The 17,691-nt window shown below is 43.2% G+C and overlaps 1 protein-coding gene across 3 annotated transcripts in view; it reads left to right on the top strand.

Moving 5' to 3' along the window:
• Ogdh (oxoglutarate dehydrogenase) overlaps positions 1-17,691 on the top strand; it is an 84,836-nt gene that overhangs the window by 15,590 nt on the left and 51,555 nt on the right. For 2 of the 3 annotated variants that reach the window (XM_027938299.2, XM_071614419.1), the window contains exons 3-4: positions 14,314-14,505; positions 16,617-16,719. In XM_027938299.2, the coding sequence (XP_027794100.1) occupies positions 14,314-14,505; positions 16,617-16,719 (295 nt within the window). Of the gene's footprint in view, positions 1-14,313; positions 14,506-16,404; positions 16,496-16,616; positions 16,720-17,691 lie in introns of all 3 variants that reach the window. The other variant, XM_027938300.3, reaches the window with a different exon arrangement.

A 17,691-nucleotide genomic window follows, 5' to 3' on the forward strand; every position in this document is an offset into this window, starting at 1 on the left:
TTAGGCTCAAGTGATCCTCCTGGTTCGGCCTCTTGAATAGCTGGGATAACAGGTATATATCACCACACCTGGCTTCTATCCCTGCCCCTCTTCATTATTTATTTATTTATTTTTCAATTATAAAACATTTGGTGCTTGGGATCAAACCTGGGGCCTCAAGCATGCTGGAAAAGTGCTTTACCACTTAGCTACACCCTTAACCCATTCTTCTTTTTAAAGAAAACTTGTTTTTAAAATATTTAGGGATGGGAATGTAGCTCGGTGGCAGATGTTTGCTTAGCATGCTGAGGCCCGGGTTTGATCCCCAGATTGCAAGAAGAAAAAGGAAGAAAGAAAAAAAGAAAATGTTTACTTGCAAACATTTCGTCTGTCATAAAGTATTAGAGCAAATCAAAACTGCACATTCCTTCTTCCTCTGGTTCTGCTTCCTAGGCAGTACTGTCAATTGGCTGAGTCTTCCTCTGCACCTGGCTCACTGTCCTGCCATTTGTTTCTGAATTTGATCTTATCCAAGACTGTTTTCTCTGTTCTAGGCTGGCATCTGCACTCCTCACTGAACTTTCTTAGGAAACTTTGAGGGTGACCTGTACCTCAGCAGATCAAGTCCTGCCTTTTGAGGGTCTAAGCAGGACACATGGAATGGTGACTATTTGTATTTTTGTCTTAAAAACAGTCAAAACTGCCAGGCATTGTGGTACATGCCTGTAATCCTGGCTACCTCAGGAGGCTAAGGCCAGGTGGATTATAATTTTGAGGTCAGTCTGGGCAACTTATGATAGATACCCTGTCTGAAAAAAAAAACAAAACAAACGGAAAGAGCTCAGAGATAGCTTAGTGGTAGAACACTTTCCTAGTATTTGTGAGTCCCTGAGTTTGAGTCCCAGACTATAAAACTAAAAAGAAAAACCAAAAAAGTCAAATGAAACAGTTTAATGTTTAAGATAAACAGTTGGGAACTGTTAAGCCCACACTGGTTTGGATATTGGTCTCATTTTGTTTGGTAGGGACAGGGGCCAACTCCCAAGTTTGGAGTAGCATCTAGTTATTCCCAGTGCATTGGTCAGCAGGTTCTGACCTTTCTAAGGAGGACTGAGGTTTGGTCCTGAGAGGGTGGAAGGAACTAGGGCAGTTGTCCTCTCTGCTGTGCTCCAGTACCTGCTTTGAGAATTCCAGCCATTGGCTCCTCTTTCCTTCTTTGCCTGATTATTTGGCTTTCCCATAACTTTTCCTGGACTCCATAGCTCTTTCCCTGTTTTGTGTCTTCTTGTTGGAACCCCTCTCTACTTCTGAAGGCCTGTCTTCTGGTTCTTGTTAATTGATGCCCATTTCTTGTTGACTTTTTCTTGTGCCTTTTGCTTATCCACTCCTAAAGTGTGGTAAGAACTCTGGTTCACACGTGGTTGCTGCAGGAGTGAGGGCTCTGTGTATTCAGGGCATGCTGCCGGGCTGTCATTCTCACCTCTGCATTTGGCCCTTTGGCTCTTCCTTCTATGTTTATGAAACATAATCCTCCTATATTCTATGAATGAATCAGCTGAAAAACATACACACAGTCCCTATCATGCAGTGATATGGGTCTTTTTACTCTGTAGCAGTGAAATTGACTTGGCTGCACTTACGAGAATAGGAGCCTGGCATGCCCTTTTCTGTACTGATCTGAGGCTTAAGTTACCCTTACAATGGCTTTGCTCTTGGTGCAGGGTGGTGGTTTTCCACTGTGCTCAACATGACAAGGAGCAGCTGTGTTGGAATATCTGTGGAACACTTTGATGCTACTTCAATGATTTATTTTTGGGAGAAATTCAGAAGGCATTTTGGTTACTGTGTGGTGCTTGGAATACGTCTTAGAGAGTTTTGGGGTTTTTTGGGGGGAGTGATGTTAGGGATTAAATGCATGAATTTGTGATTTAGCATTGAGCTACATCACAATATTTTACTCTTAATGGGTTTGCATTTATGGTTCAATTAGTGGATAAATTAAAAACTCTGAAAGCAACAGCATAAAGCAGTATATCTACCTGTGTAAGTGAGTAGTTTGCAGCTTTTTTTTTTTTTCTTAGTACCAGGGTTTGAACCCAGAGGCATTTAACCACGAGCCACATTCCCAGCCCTTTTTTTATATTTTATTTAGAGACAGAGTCTTGCTAAGTTGTTTAGGGCCTTGCTAAGTTGCTGAGGTCAGATTTGAACTTGTGATCCTCCTGCCTTAGCCTCCCAAGACACTGGAATTACAGGGGTGCACCATTGTACCCAACCAGTTCACAGCTTTTGACATTTTTGTTAGAGGCCTGTGCTGAGTGATGACTGTGCACCATTGTTGTGCAGCATGGGAGGGAAAGCAGCTCTGCCTCTCTTGCTCAGGGTGGCAGTGAAGAGAAGTTTCTAAAAGAGCCAGTACCACGGGGCATAGTGGCATACACCTGTAATCCCTGCAGCTAGGGAAGCTGAGTCAGGGGGACTGCAAGTTCGTGGCCAGCCTGGGCAACTTAGTGAGATTCCCCCTCACAAATAAAACATAAAGAGGATTGGGGGTGAAGCTGCACACTGGCGAATGCCTATAATCCCAGTGACTCAGGAGGCTGAGGCAGGAGGATCGCAAGTTCAAAGCCAGCTTCAGCAAAAGCGAGGTACTAAGCAACTCATTGAGACCCTGTCTCTTAATAAAATACAAAATAGGGCTGGGGATGTGACTCAAGTCAAGTGCCCTGTGTTCAATACCCGTTACCCGCACCCAACCTTACCCCCCCAAAAAAAAGAGTTGGGATGAAGCTTAAGTGGTAGAGCATCTCTGGATTCAATCCCCACCACCTCAAACAAAACAAAATTAAAAAGTGCCAGTGCTTTAGGAGAAGTCATCACATTGTATAGACACCTTGTTTAGCCTCTAGGTGCCCTGCTCTCTGGTTCCCTTCTCTACCCAAGGGTGCCTTGTGGGAGATCTTTGGGCCCTTGGAAATCTTTCCTAGCACTATGCACTATGCACTATGCACTTTTCCTAGCACTCTGTTTTGGCTATGAGGAGAGGAGTTTGTGATTGGAAGATAGAGGCATTGTACTTAAAACTCTGAAGCAGCTGCTTTGTGGAGCTGGACTAAGGCTCCTCTTCAAAGGGCTGCTGAGTCATTGCAGTGGAGGATAGAGAGGGTTGATACTTGCTCAGTGAGCCCTAGTCAGATGACCCCAAGGTGATTGCTGTGGTTCTTTCTGTCTGGCCTCCCTGGAGAATTGCCACTCTGGGAATGTGCAGATCTAGGGCAGAGGTAAGTGCTCTCCTTTTCTGAGGAATGTCACAAAGCTGCTTAAGAGAGTGGTCTTGGGGTATCTTGGATCCTCCCCCCCCCCCCCCTTACAGGAAAAGCCTGTTTCCTGAGAGCATTGGTGAAATAACCCACCCCAAACTTAAAATGGCGCCAATGTGGTATTTCTCTTGATTCTGTGGGTTGTCTGGCATCCCCCTATTGACTCCCAGGGCACCTCTGTACATCTGAGACTTAGCTGGGCAGGGGCTATGAAGGTCTTTGTTGTGTCTGGCAGGTGGTGCTGGCTGTTTAATGGGCCCTGCCATCCTCTGGGAGATCAGAACTACCCTTGTGCCTAGTCTCAGGTTAGCTCTAGGGAGAAGTGATTATTGCAAGCCCTCTGAAGCCTGGGCCCAGATTGCACATTGCTGCCTGTTACATTGGTTAGAACAGCTTGAAAGCTTTCTCCAGACTCCACCCCTGATAGAGAGGCAGGACATCTGTATGGAGTGGGAGACTGTGTAGGACTGGATGGCACCCCCAGCCTCTTCATAGGGATCTGATAGTATGGTTGCCTTTAGTCTACTGTAGCAGTCCTGATACTAGTGAATTCCATACAGCAGAGCTAAGGCAGTTTTTCTATGATAATCTTGGGTGTGTATGGGTGTAATTTATATACTCATTCAGAGAGAAGATAATACAAATTGTTTTAAAATATCCTCTCATCTATACTAAATGACAGCATTAGTGATAAGGGAGCATGCATGCATCAGTTTCTTTAACTTAGAAATACCTAAATAGAGCCAGGCACCTATAATCCCAGCACGTCGGGAGGCTGAGTCAGGAGGACTGCAAATTCAAAGCCAGCCTCAGCAATGGCAAGGCTCTTATCAACTCAGACTCTGTCTCTAAATAAAATACAAAATAAGGCTGCGGTTGTGGCTCAGTGGTTGGGTGCCCCTGAGTTTAATCCCTGTTATCCCCCCAAAATACCTAAATAGAACCCCCAGTTTTGTGTACAACCAGAGATATGAAAGATTGTGTTCTGTATGTGTAATATGAATTGTAATGCATTCTGCTGTAATACATAACAAGTTAAAATTCACAAAAAGGAAAAAAGAACCCCCAGTTTTAACTGGCTTAGTATAAATGGGTTCACGATGGCATAATAGCAGACCTGGATCTTGGTGCACCTGAGGTTTTGCTTCATTGATGGAATGGTGGTGGGCAGTAGTCTGACCCAGGCCATGAAAAAGCTGTCCTACCTGGTAACAGTCTGGATGAGGCTTGTGTGGATTGTGTCCAAAGTCTAGCTCTCCCATCCTAAGCTCTGTCTTTGGAGAATTGTGTTTAGCTCTCTAGCAGGAGTTAGTCACTGCAGGCTCTGGAGGTAGGCAATCCACCCACAGGCCTCCCATTAGGGAGATGATTCAGAAAGCCAGGGCAAACAGATTCACATTTGAAATTTATTTCTAGGACATTTTCAGGAAGGGCTTGGGGCCCACAAGTCAGAATAGATTTATGGGTAACATTGGAAGGAGGACATAGAGAGTGGTCATGCTGCTGGCACTGTGTGTGAGCAGGAAAGGAACTGGAAAGCCGAATGCTGGCTGACTCTCTGCCCTTCAGAGTAGCCTCCCTCCAGACAGGGTAGTCATAGAGTACCAGGATGCTCAGGAACTGCCTTTTTATTGGTTTTGCTGAATAAGAAAGCTTAAAGGAGGGCTGTGCTATTATTAGTTGTTATTGGTCATTCATTGTCCTGTAGTTCACATTTATAGCAATCATAAAGCATTGTTAGTATCAAAATTTAATAGGTGAGGCTATATATGATAGCCTTGTCATGGCCTTTGGAGCCCGGGCTGTGGCTCCTTGAACTGAGGAGACCAGAACCTGCCCTACCCCATTCCCCTGGGTGATTGTCACATGTCCTTGGTGAGTCCTTGACTAGTTCCAGCTGGAGACAAGATGGCACTAGCATAGTGACCAAGATTGGTCACATGGGAAAGGACAGCTGCAGGATTGGGTCTTTTGTCTCTGAACAAGAAAAGGTGGCCAGTTGATGAGGCCCATCACAGTCATAGAGTCTGGGCCCTCAAATAAACTTTAGTGACACATGACTAAATTCTGGCACCTCCTCATGTTCACCATCCATTTCTTGAACAGATACAAGTGTAGATGCAGGTGCTTTTTATTCTATTCTATTTATTTATTTTTAAAATATATATTTATTTTTTAGTTATAGTTGGGCACAATATTTTTATTTTATTTATTTATTTTTATGTGGTACTGAAGATCAAACCCAGGGCCTCACACATGCTAGGCGAGCGGTCTACCACTGAGCCACAACCCAGCCTCTGCTTTTTATTTTTTATTTTTTTAATTTATATTTTTAATAAAAATATTTTTTAGTATATTTTTTAAATATATTAAAAAATCTTTATTTATTTTTATCCACTCACTGGGGATTGAACCCAGGGGTGCTTAACCACTGAGTCAAACTCCCAATCCTTTTTGTCTTTTATTTTGAGACAAATCTCACTAAGTTGTTTAAGGCCTTGCTAAGTTGATGAAGCTGGCTTTGAACTTATGATCCTTCTGCCTTAGCCTCATGAGTCACTAGGATTCCAGGTGCGCAACACTGCATCTGATACAGGTGCTTTTATGTGTGTGTGTGTGTGTGTGTGTATACATTTGTTTTTTTAAATTATAGTTGAACACAGTATCTTTATTTATTTTTATGTGGTGCCGAGGATCGAACCCAGGGCCTCACACATGCTAGGCGAGCATTCTACCGATGAGCCACAATCCCAGCCTGGTACCAGTGCTTTTTAAAATTTAAGAAGCTGAAAAGATAGATACAGAGCTGTCATATTAAATAGCTGTGCTCCTTGCTCTTATAGATTAGGAAAAAGGCCAGAAAACTGAAGTGACATCCCTGATCTCATAAGCCTGAGGGAAGCATACCTGGGACCTGCCTGTAGCTCGTAGTAGAACAATCATCAGGAACTGGAGAGGATCATCCCACAAGAAGGTCTGTGTCAGAGACATTTGTGGGAAGAGTTGTCAGATGGTCTGTTGGCTGCCCCTCAGAAGTAGAAAGTCCTCCATGAGTGTTGTCTTTTTGGACTTAACAACTGAGAACTTGAGGGGAGCTTGGCCCTGAGACTCCTAAATCTTCAGACTTAGATTTGCCTCTCTTGAGCTGTGGATGTGTAGCAACACACAAGTGCCCCTTGTTCAGAAGCTTGAACCTGTTGAGGTCAGTGCTGAGGCAAGGGGGAACCCCCTGGAATTATATGTCAACTGCCCCATCCTTAGGACTCTCCTGATAGAATATACCACCCTTGCCAGGCTTTCCTACAGAAAGGAGGTTGAGTCTCTTCTAATTTAATTTGGCAAAGGTCAAAATTGATCACCTGCTCATGCAAAGCACTAACATGCCTTTAGCCTTTGAAGAGCATTCTCTCTTTGGGAGAAAGAGCCCTACCACTGCAAAGAAAGTCAGGGTCAGGTTAGTGGGAAGCATGGGCAGCAACAACTTTAGGCAGGAAATGGTTAAAAAGCTTCATGTATTACAGTTCAGTGCTTTTAGTTGCAATTAAATAGGAACTCTGGTTTCATTTCAGAGTGTTAAAATTATTTATGTTTTGAAATCTGTTGTGTTTTGATTGAAGTCATCTGGAAGTAAGGTGATGACCTTAAGTCCACTGTGAGAAGTTTGCAGGGGACTTGAACTCTCTGTCGGTGAGCCTCCCTTCTCTTGGTAATAATAGTTAGCCACTGTCCTGGTCCTTGTTCCCAGAGCGTGGATAACCAGGTTTCTCCCATGTCCCAGGCCACCTTCCCAGTCTTTTTCTTACACATCCTACTATATAGCCACACCATGGTCTCAGTACCTGATAACAGGATGGGGCTGGGGACTTTTCTGTCCTTTCCCCCCCTCACTTCTTGTGACCTACCTGTTCTTGAGAGCTCAAGCAATAGGCCACCTGTTGTAAGTGCCCTTGCTTCCTCAACACATGTCCATTCTGTGAATTTATGTTTGCTTGTCTTACTCTTCTTGAGAGTAAGAAGCTTATTTTAGTCGCCTTCCTTGTCCCACACCTTATGGAATGCTGTGTATATTTAGCCTTTATACTTGTTAATTTAGACAGAACTGGCTTTTGAGCTTTTGAGAAATAATGTCCTCTATTTTTTTCACATGGTATATTCTGCATTCCTGATACTCTTTTAGGAAAAACATGTTATATTAAGAACTTAACAGGATTCCCACAACCCCTTAGCAGGTGCAGAGTTTGTTGCCCAGAACTCCTCTGTCTTCCAGACTCACCTTTCCTGGCAACTGTCCCTTCAGGGTCACTTGCATCCTTATTCACCTTATTAAAATGCTGTAACATTTTAACCTTTTTCCTCTTATCAATGATTTCATCCTCTGGTGGTCAGAGAGTTGAGTGTGTATATGTAACCTTTTTGCATTCAAGACTAGGTAAGGAGACAGATTTTCCTTATTACTTATGTAACAAGCCAATTAAGAGGTTGAAGAGGCTAATGACTTTAGTGCTGGGTGTGGTGGAGCTGGGAACATAGTGTATGTCACTGTGACTCAGAAATCTTTGCCACCAACAATCTCCCCCAGAAGCCAGAGTCCAACTTCATCTCTCTGCTTCAGGGTGAAAAACTATTCCTATTCCTTAGGATTTCCTAAGGAAATTTTTATCTTTTGTACTGTTTGGTTTGTTTGTTTTTGGTGGTACTAGCGATGGAATCTAGGTCCTTTCTAGCCAAGCGCTTTATTAACTGAGTTGCATCACAATCCTTTTTATTTTTTTTTTAATATTTATTTTTTAGTTGTAGTTGGACACAATGCCTTTATTTTATTTATTTTGATGTGGTGCTGAGAATTGAACCCAGCATTTTGAACGTGCTAGAAGAGCGCTCTACTGCTGAGCCACAACCCCAGCCCCTTAATCACAACCCTTTTAAATTTTATCTTGAGACAGGATTTAACTAGGTTACCCGATGGCTTTGAATTTGGAATTTCTCGTGCCTTAACCTCCAGAGTAGTTGGAATTACAGGTGTGTGTCACCACACCTTGCCCTTTCTATATGGTTAAATCATCTCTTTCACCCGTGAGCCAGTTCCTGCCCTCTTTTTCTGCTTCTGCCTTGTCTCTGGATTTTTTTTTTTTTTTTTTTTGTGGTGCTGGGAATTAAACTCAGGGCCTTGCACATGATAGGGAAGCAACATTCCCAGCACTGGAAACTTTGGAAGTAGAAGTTGCTGTCCCTGCCCACACTGAGCATGGGTTCTAGGATACTCAGACAGTAATGGAATAGTTAGGAGTAAATTTGACTTGGAGAAACAGAAAACTCAGCTTTGCAGCTTAGATAAGCTTATTTCCTCACCCACCAAGAGATTGGGGTTGCACAGATAGATTCTCAGTCATGATGCCAGTGCCAGGTGCCACCTTCCTTAATGGGTGGGCTGTTATCTCCCAGGTGTTATCTCACACTCAGCAGGAGCAAGGGAGTTCAGGCGCTGGCATTCTTTTTTTTTTTTTTTGAAGCTTTTCCCTTGTGCTAGCTGATCACTGACTTGTCTTAGTCTAGACACAATTTATCCTCCAGAATGGAAATGGATGGCTTAGTTCTGGTAGTAGGGGAAGACCAGTAGTGAATACACAAATATCAGGTTGAGATAAGTATAGGAAGAGACAAATAAGCCCTGGGATTAGGAATAGGGGAAACTCTAGTGACAAAGCCAAGTGTTAACACTGACAGGGATCAGCCATTTTGGAGTGAGGCAGAAAGGCCAAGGGATGAGAAGAGGAAGAAAGGCAGCTGTCTGGCCTTGAGGGAGGGACGGGCAGAAGGGAAGCACCAAGGCAGGTGGTCAGGGGGCTCCAAAGAACTTAAAACCAGAGGGTTGTGGAAGGCAAACAGCTCTCATGTCCTCGGCAGGATGATGTAGACAGAGCTGCAAGCTGAGAAACTGGGAAAAGAGTTGTTTCCTAAGGAATGGGATCCCTGGGAGAGATGCAGGATTGCAGTGAAACAGGTGGAAGGAGAAATTGGGATGGGCTATGGTTCATTGCCCCTGCCCAGAATTCAGTGAGCTCAGTTCTGGTGGGGAAGACTCAGGCACAAGTGGGGTGGGGCAACTGTTTTTTTGGCTTCCTGATGTGCATGCTAAGGGGAGAAGTCCGCAGGCCAAAAGATGACCTTCACATTTATAGTCCTTTTTAAAAAAAATCAACATTTTTGAGGTATTTTTGTATTTAAATTTAATCCACTTCAACTGTGCAGTATGATGCCAAATATGAGCACTTGTTTGCTGGATACAGAACCTCTGTACCATCAGAAAACCTTTTAGTGTGATACCAGATCATGATGCAAATGATCATGATGCACACTGTTGGGTGTGCAGTTCCATCCAGTGCAGGAGCCACCCTGTCAGCATGGGCCCTTGTCTGTGTACTAGGCTGACTCTGGAGGGTTGAGTTGGGGCATGTGGGCTAGGGTGGAGAAGAGGAGAATTTCGTCTGTGCTGTTGTCCGCAGCCATTTGAAAATCACTTGGAGTTTTATTCCAAGCACAAAAGAATGTTAGAGAGAGGAGACCTGCCCAATGATCATGATCATGGCCATTCCCGCCTTCTCTGCAGGACCTGGACTGAGAGTCCTGTAGCTTTTATATTCTCTGGGCCTTGGCCCTAACCTCCCTGACCTCAGGCCTGGGCTTCAGTGGGTGCAAATTCCTTTCATTGTCAACCCTTGAAGTTTAACAGTGTTGTTTTCCCAGCTTGTTTTGGAGGAGGGTAAGAGGTCTGTGGCACTTTTACTAGAGAGGCCAGAGTTCTTTCTCTAAGAATTGTTCTGTTATTACAACTCGGTCACATTAACACTGTCTGGCAGTTGCTGCCTGAGCTGAACCTTCTACCAGGGGAGAAATTGGAAATCAGTTAGAAACACCTGCCCACAGAGACCATCAGTACAACCCGCTGATGCTGATTATTTTACCATTTTTATTGTTATTCAAAGCGAATTTTATCACAGAGTGAAAGTTATGATTTTTCCCATCTATGATTTTTTTTTTTTTTGGATTTGAAAGTGCTGTTGTTCCCCAGGGCAAGAAAATCGAATCAGTATAGCCTGGAGGAACCCCCTCAATCCAAGGTTTTTATTCTTGGATGACTTTGTCCTGTGTTTCTGGACACTTTTTAGTGTGTTCTGAATGTTAAAAGAAAGATGAAGCTGGGTATAGTGGCTCATACCTGTAATCCCAGCAATTCTGGAGACAAGAGGATTGCAAGTTCAAGGCCTACTTCAGTAATTTAGTGAGGCCCTAAGCAACTTAGACCTGTCTCAAAATATAAAGGGCTGAGGATGTGATTCAGTGATTAAGTGCCCTTGGGTTCAATCTCCACCCACTACCCCCAAAAAACGGGAGCCACAGCAGAAGAAGAAAGATATATTTTAAAATTTTTTTGTTTTTTAGTTATAGATGGACAAAATACTTAATACTTAATTTTATTTATATATTTTTATGTAGTGCCAATGACCAAACCTACTGCCTCACATATGCTAGGCAAATGCTGTACCACTGAGCTACAAACCCAACCCAAGAAAGATACATTTTAAGAGTTAAGGGAAGTCTGGATTGTGTTCCTCTCCAGAAGCTGCTTGGTTTAAGGATCACGCTTTGCCTGTACTCTTTTTTTGTTTGATTTTTGGTTTTTGCAGTACAGGAGATTGAACCAAAGGGTGCTTTATCATTGAGCTACATCCCCAGACCTTTTTATTTTTTATTTAGAGACAGAATCTCACTAAGTTTTCCAGGCTCACCTTGAACTTGCAATCCACCTGTCCTAACCTTCTGAGTAGCTGTAATTACAGGCGTGTACCACTGTGCCTTGCATAGACCTTTTTATTTTATTCTGAAACAGTGTCTTGCTTAGTTTCCCAGGCAGGCCTCAAACTTGGGATCCTTCTGCCTTGGCCTCGTGGGTAGCTGGGATTATAGGTGTATGCCACCATTCCCAGCTTCCTCCCTACACTCTCTATTTTTTTAAAAAATATTTTTTAATTGTAGATGGGCACAATACCTTTATTTTGTTTGTTTATTTCTTTTTATGTGGTGCCAAGGATCCAACCGAGTGCCTCACACATGCTAGGCAAGCGTTCTATCACTGAGCTGCAACCCCAGCCCCTCCCTTCACTTTTTTATTTTTTATTTTTTTGAATTATACATGGACACACTATCTTTATTTTGTTTATTTACTTTTATGTGGTGCTGAGGATTGAACCCAGTGCCCCACATGTGTGAGGCAAGCGCTCTGCCACTGCACCACAACCCCAGCCTCTCTCCCTTCACTCTCCAGGGGCCATGAGTGTCAGGATTAGACTGAATAGGGGTGCTAGTGCTAGAGCAAGTTTGGGGTAAAGAATTTTGATTTGGGTTTTGTGTAGCAGGAGCAGTTTTCTCTTAGTTCTGCTGGGAAAGGATGAGATATGGTTGGGTTGACTCTTGTCTAGTTTGATGCTGTATTAGAGGAGTTTTTCCCTTCAGGCCAGGCCTCCAAGTCCTGGAGACCAGGGAGAATTTCAGGGGAAAGCCATGTGTTTGAGAATGGATGACTAAGGTATGTGGTCCCTGGTTACCTCTGCTTCTAAAATAAGAATTGACAGCCAAGGTGTGCTGTCCTTAATCATGTCGTTTTCAGAACAAAGATGGACACCAAGGTGTGTGGTCTCTAGTTATCTCTATCTTCAGGAGGATGGACAGCCAAGGTGTGCTATCCTTAATCACTACAGCTTCCAGATTGTAGGGAACTCCCTTGAGTCTGATGGAAAACCTCAATGAAATTGAAAGTATCTGGAGACATCAAGTATATACATAGCCACCTTCTAGATCCCTTGTCCTTGCACAGAACCTGTTAGGGGATAAGTGGGAGGCATGCAGACCTTTCCTAGCATGTCAATGCTTGAGGGGTCCTCTGTTTCCTCTCACAAAATAGTTTTTTTTCCCTGGTAAAAATACTGCCATGGAAGGTACCAGAAGACAACCTCAGATTGTTCTTCTTCTGTGAACTGGCACACTGAAATTTAACCAGAAAGATTAATGATTGTTAAAACATCTAAAAATTGTCACTGAGATATAATTCACATAGCATAAATGTCACTATTTAAAAAGTATACAGTTCAGTGGTTGTGTAATCATATCCCCCCAGTAGTTTAACTTTTTTTTAAAAAAGAATTTCATCTTAATTCAAAAGGAATATATTCTTTTTTTAAAAATTTTTATTGTTGGTTGTTCAAAACATTACATAGTTCTTGATATATCATATTTCACACTTTGATTCAAGTGGGTTATGAACTCCCATTTTTACCCCGTATACAGATTGCAGAATCACATCAGTTACACATCCATTGAGGAATATATTCTTATTGTAGAACATTTTAAAATTGAAACACAAAACTCCTTCACAGAGTTTTTAGTGAGAGGCCAGAATGCCCTGTCTAAGGCTGAAGATGGAGCTGCACATGGTGTTAGGGAGCTTTCTAGTTTGTGGCTGGCTGCAGCATATAGTGTGCTCTCTATAGTGGGGTCCTGAGTCAGGTATGTCTGTGTCTTGGTGTTATAAAAATTCCATGTCTGAAAAAAGCCAGAAGAACTTAGGGACCAGTGTCACTGTATTTTTTTTTAGCCATCTCTACCCATTCTGTCTCCAGACACAAACAGACCCATTTGATATCTACCCAAGCCCCAGACAGGAACATATGTGGGTATCTTGGCAGGGCTTCCTAGAAGGCGAACACAAAAGTCTAATGAAATTTCTCCTGAATTTTTCAATTCAGTCCAATCAGAGTTTTTTGATGAAAGAATCTTAGAAACTGAAATTTTTTTCATCTTTCGAATTTTTCAGTTTTGGGGTATTTTTGTTTTTGTTGTTTTGTTTTTTTGCAATGTAATGGAATTTTATCAGTATCTCTGATCTCTAAAATATTAAAATTCATCTTTGAATAAACTATTATAATTCATAGTATCTATGCAATTTATAGATCAAATAATTTAAACATGAAATAACCAAACATAATTGGAATTCAAGGAAAGTAGTCAGTTTTTAGTAGAACAGAGGAAATTGAAGTGCTGGTAGTAACACCTGGCTTTCCTAAAGTACTTGCTACCTACTAGACTTTGCTAATGATTTTAGCTATTCTGTTTAGTCTATACAAGCACACCTGTGGAGAATATATATTTCTGTCCTCATGGATGAGAGAACTAAGCACAGCATGTTAAGTAACTTGTCAAGGTCACAGAGCTCTCAATTTTAATTTTAATCTCTGACCCCCACATAGGAATGAGATTATTTCTCTGAGGAACTGCCTTTTGTAAAGGATCAGATTCTGGTTTGTATTTAGACAGTGAGAGGGTGTGATCAGGGGGCCCTGGACCCCAAAGGCTATGCTGAGCCTCTGGGATCTTCCCCCCAGCCCCCAGAGTTGTAGGTGGACACAATATCTTTATTTTATTTTTATGTGTTGCTGAGGATGGACCCTATTGCCTTAAGTGTGCCAGGCAAGTGCTCTACCACTGAGCCACAGCCCTAACCCCAAGCCTCTAGGATCTTCAAGGAGGTGCTCAATCCCATTGGTGCTACCCAAGTGCTTCTGGCAGTTTGTGCACATCTGGCATACCTAAAGAAGAACTGGCAGGGTTTGCAGAGCTACAGACAAATGGGGCAGGGGCAGGAAGCATGTACCTTCTTCCTGAGCACTTCTGTCTCCAGGTCTCAGTACCTGGCCACAAGGCCTGCATGTACCATGAAGGAGAGCCATATGGTTTGGAGCCTTTGTGTTGATAGAAGGAGCACTCTGAGGGCAAAGTGAAGGATTGAAAGTTGGGATCCAAACTCAGAACCCACCATTTGGTGGCAGACAGGGACCTAAGCTGTCCAGAGTAGGAGGAGATGGGTCTGGCCAGCTTGTAGTATATGTAACTAATTTTGGAGAGCAGCTCTCTGGCCACTTAGGGGAGCAGCAAGATAACCCTGTACCTTTTTTGTCTTTAGTCATGGGATATTTTTTTCCGCAACACCAATGCTGGAGCTCCCCCGGGCACTGCCTACCAAAGCCCCCTTTCCCTGAGCCGAGGCTCCCTGGCTACCGTGGCCCACGCACAATCCCTGGTGGATGCACAACCCAACGTCGACAAGCTTGTAGAGGACCACCTGGCGGTACAATCTCTCATCAGGGCATATCAGGTGAGCAGGAGCTGACCATCCATGTGGAAAAGGATGCAGTGTTTCTTGGGCCTTTCTGAGTGTTTATAGTCATTTTCTTTTACCTCCTCCAGGTTCTAGGTGCTTGCTTCCTGCCTTTGGGTCTTAGGGAGGCAAAAGTCAAGTATACGAAAGAATGGGAACCAGGCTAACCAAAGTTAAGCAGATCCTCTGCTGTCTTTAATAACTGCCTCATAATAGCTCTTTATTTCTTTTCATAAATTGGCATGACAGATTTTTGGGCAGAGAAACTGGGATCTCCCCCCATCCCCCCAGTGTTGTAGGTGGACACAATACCTTTATTTTATTTTTATGTGGTGCTGAGGATGGACTCCATTGCCTCAAGTATGCCAGGCAAGTGCTCTACCACTGAGCCACAGCCCTAACCCCAAGCCTGGCCATTGAGAAGAAGTGCTACTCACCCGGCAGGAGGCATTGGCTGGGAAGGGTGATGCTGTTGAGTCGGTTGATGCCCGCTCTCAGTTGTTAACAACTGAATACTATAAGAAATCTATAGTGCTTGGAGACACAGAAGCAGGGAGGAGAAGGGGTAAGGGCAGCTGAGCCCTTAACAGGCTTGTTGAGCAGAACTAAGCTTTTCCTTTCATTTTTTCTCTGAAAAGAATCTTGCAGCATCCACCTCATGTCAGCGAAAGCCCTTAAAATTTGATCTATGAATAGTTTTAAGAAGAGAAAAGTACCTCTTGAGAGCTTCCATCGGATCCCAGGCTTCACTGTCTCTTATGTGGCTGCAGCATTAACAACCAGAGAAATTATGCCCTGAACTCTCCTTTCTGCCCATGTCTCTCTTTCCTGGAGATGATGATTCAGATATATCCTGCAGACAGTCTAAGGTGTATATATGTAATAAGGCAGAATTGGGAGGACCCTAGGTCCTCGGGTCCTTCAGGCCATGATCTTATAGAAGAGTTCTCTGCCTGGAGTGTTACATGTGCTGCCTGTAAGGAGATGGGCAGGATGCTGTAAGTGACATAGCCTCAACCTCTAAGGCACTGTTCACAGCACACCTGTCCAGAGGTAAGAGGAGGCACAGCTAGTCCTTCTTGACTATTGTCTTCATGTAGTTGGCCTCAGTAACATCTTTACTATGATCTTGTAGTGACTTCTCAGAATCTGCTTCCCTCTCAAATTGCTAGCAAGAAATTTATGAGTAAAATATCCAAAACTGAAAGAAATTTAAAATTGGAATTCTCTATTTTTTCTCCCTTTTTCTGTAGTATTGGGGTTTGAACCTAGAGGCTCACACACTAGGCAAATGCTCTACTTGCTACATCCTGAGCCCCTCCTTTGTTTTTTTGAACAGTTCAGAATAAATGCTTTAAGTCCATGTTGTTGTGGGCTTTTTTGTTCTGACTACCATGTGTGTGCTGACCTGTATGCAGCATCAGGGCCAGCATCCTCACTCCCTATGTAGATATAATAAAGGCAAATCTCTTAGTAAGATGCCTCATCTGTACCCTTCCTCAGCTTTATCCAACACCCAAGCCTTTATTTCCTCCTTAGGGAAATCTTTATATTCTACCAAAAGGAAGCTTTCACACTGGGCTAACAGTTTCCCAGCATATATAATTTTTATTGAAACCATAAGCTCCCACAAAATAGATCTTTTCAGACTATTCAAATTTATCATAACCTGAGAATCTTATATTTCCCACCTTTTTTTTAATAAAAGTAATTTTATGCACAATAGTGCTTTTAAAATAAGCTGTTCCAAGATTGACTTCTTAAAATTAATTTTGTTGTATGGGTTTATTAGTGCTGTGTTCCCCTCTGGGAAAGATTTGCATGAAGTATAACTCTTTTACCCCTCCTCACAGCTCACTGGATCTGCTTAATGACTTGCTTGTGTTATTATTCCAGGTCAGGGGTCACCACATTGCAAAACTTGATCCTCTCGGAATTAGTTGTGTAAATTTTGATGATGCTCCAGTAACTGTTTCTTCAAACGTGGGTGAGAATTAATATGTAAATGCTAATTTTAATGTAATTTTACTTTTTTTTACCCCTTCCCTCTTTTTTTTCTCCTGTCCTTTTGTGTGTGTCCTTCCCTCTCATCGTTGGCCCACTCATAGATACGAGGGCACCATGTAGCACAGCTGGACCCCCTGGGGATTTTGGATGCTGATCTGGACTCCTCCGTGCCCGCTGACATTATCTCATCCACAGACAAACTTGGTGAGGGTCTGAGAGCAGTCAGCTGCGTTGCTTGAGCTCCTCTCGCTGTGCCACAGCCTGTGGCAGCCAGGATGTCCAGGCAGGAGGGAAAGGCTCTTAAGTTTCCTTCGTTCTGATCACTTGAAATTTATTGGTAATACAGCCTTAGTGTATTTTGGGCATGTTATTTTTATCCCATTTTTTTCAGCCAGATTGTCCAAGTCTCAATCTTGGCCCACCTGGGCAGGTGAATTGGAAGCTGCTTAGAGAACAGCTCTTTTGGCTCCACCTTTCCATATCCCTGTGCAGTGCTGTCTTCCACAAGGCCACTGGTGAGCCTTGCAAGGGAGCGACTATCACAACTGTCCTGTTCTGATGCATGGTGGGGCCCACCTGTGGCCAGAGGCCACTTGCGTCCCATAGAGTGAATTTTAGAGCAAGGTGTGTAGTTGGGGTCTCCCAATTCTTAAATGCTGGTGATCACACCAAGGAAACTTTGGAAGGCATTCCCACAGCGTCCGGAGGCCAGGGCCTTTGGGAGGTGCATGTGTGGAGCACAGATGGGTTTTTGTCACAGTACCAGGTGTACCCTCCTGCACTCTGTCCTCCTTGAGAGGTGAATGGGTGTTGTGGCTGGGCACTCACCTGCAGTTGCTTCCAGAGTTAATCTGCTTTACATCATTGTGCTGCTAACCTGTACTAAAGAAATGATGATATGACTAATTGTGAAATGGCCAGGGTGTTCACAACAGGCACTGTGCATGCTAATGAAATTGATGATCACCTATTGCTAATACTGCTTTTGGGGAGGGAATGGAATTAGTCTTCTTGCAGACATTTGTAGAAGGGTTGCAGAGAAATGGTCCCTAAGGCCAATTGCCCAGTTCCCCTACAGGCATTATCAAGTTGTGCCTGGCATTAATCAGGTAAAGTTATATGTCAAATATTGTTGATTCTGGAATTGATGTTAGCAGTTTGTAATTGCTCTTAAAA

The sequence above is a fragment of the Marmota flaviventris genome, chromosome 1 (assembly GCF_047511675.1).
Source record: "Marmota flaviventris isolate mMarFla1 chromosome 1, mMarFla1.hap1, whole genome shotgun sequence".
Lineage (NCBI taxonomy): Eukaryota > Metazoa > Chordata > Mammalia > Rodentia > Sciuridae > Marmota > Marmota flaviventris.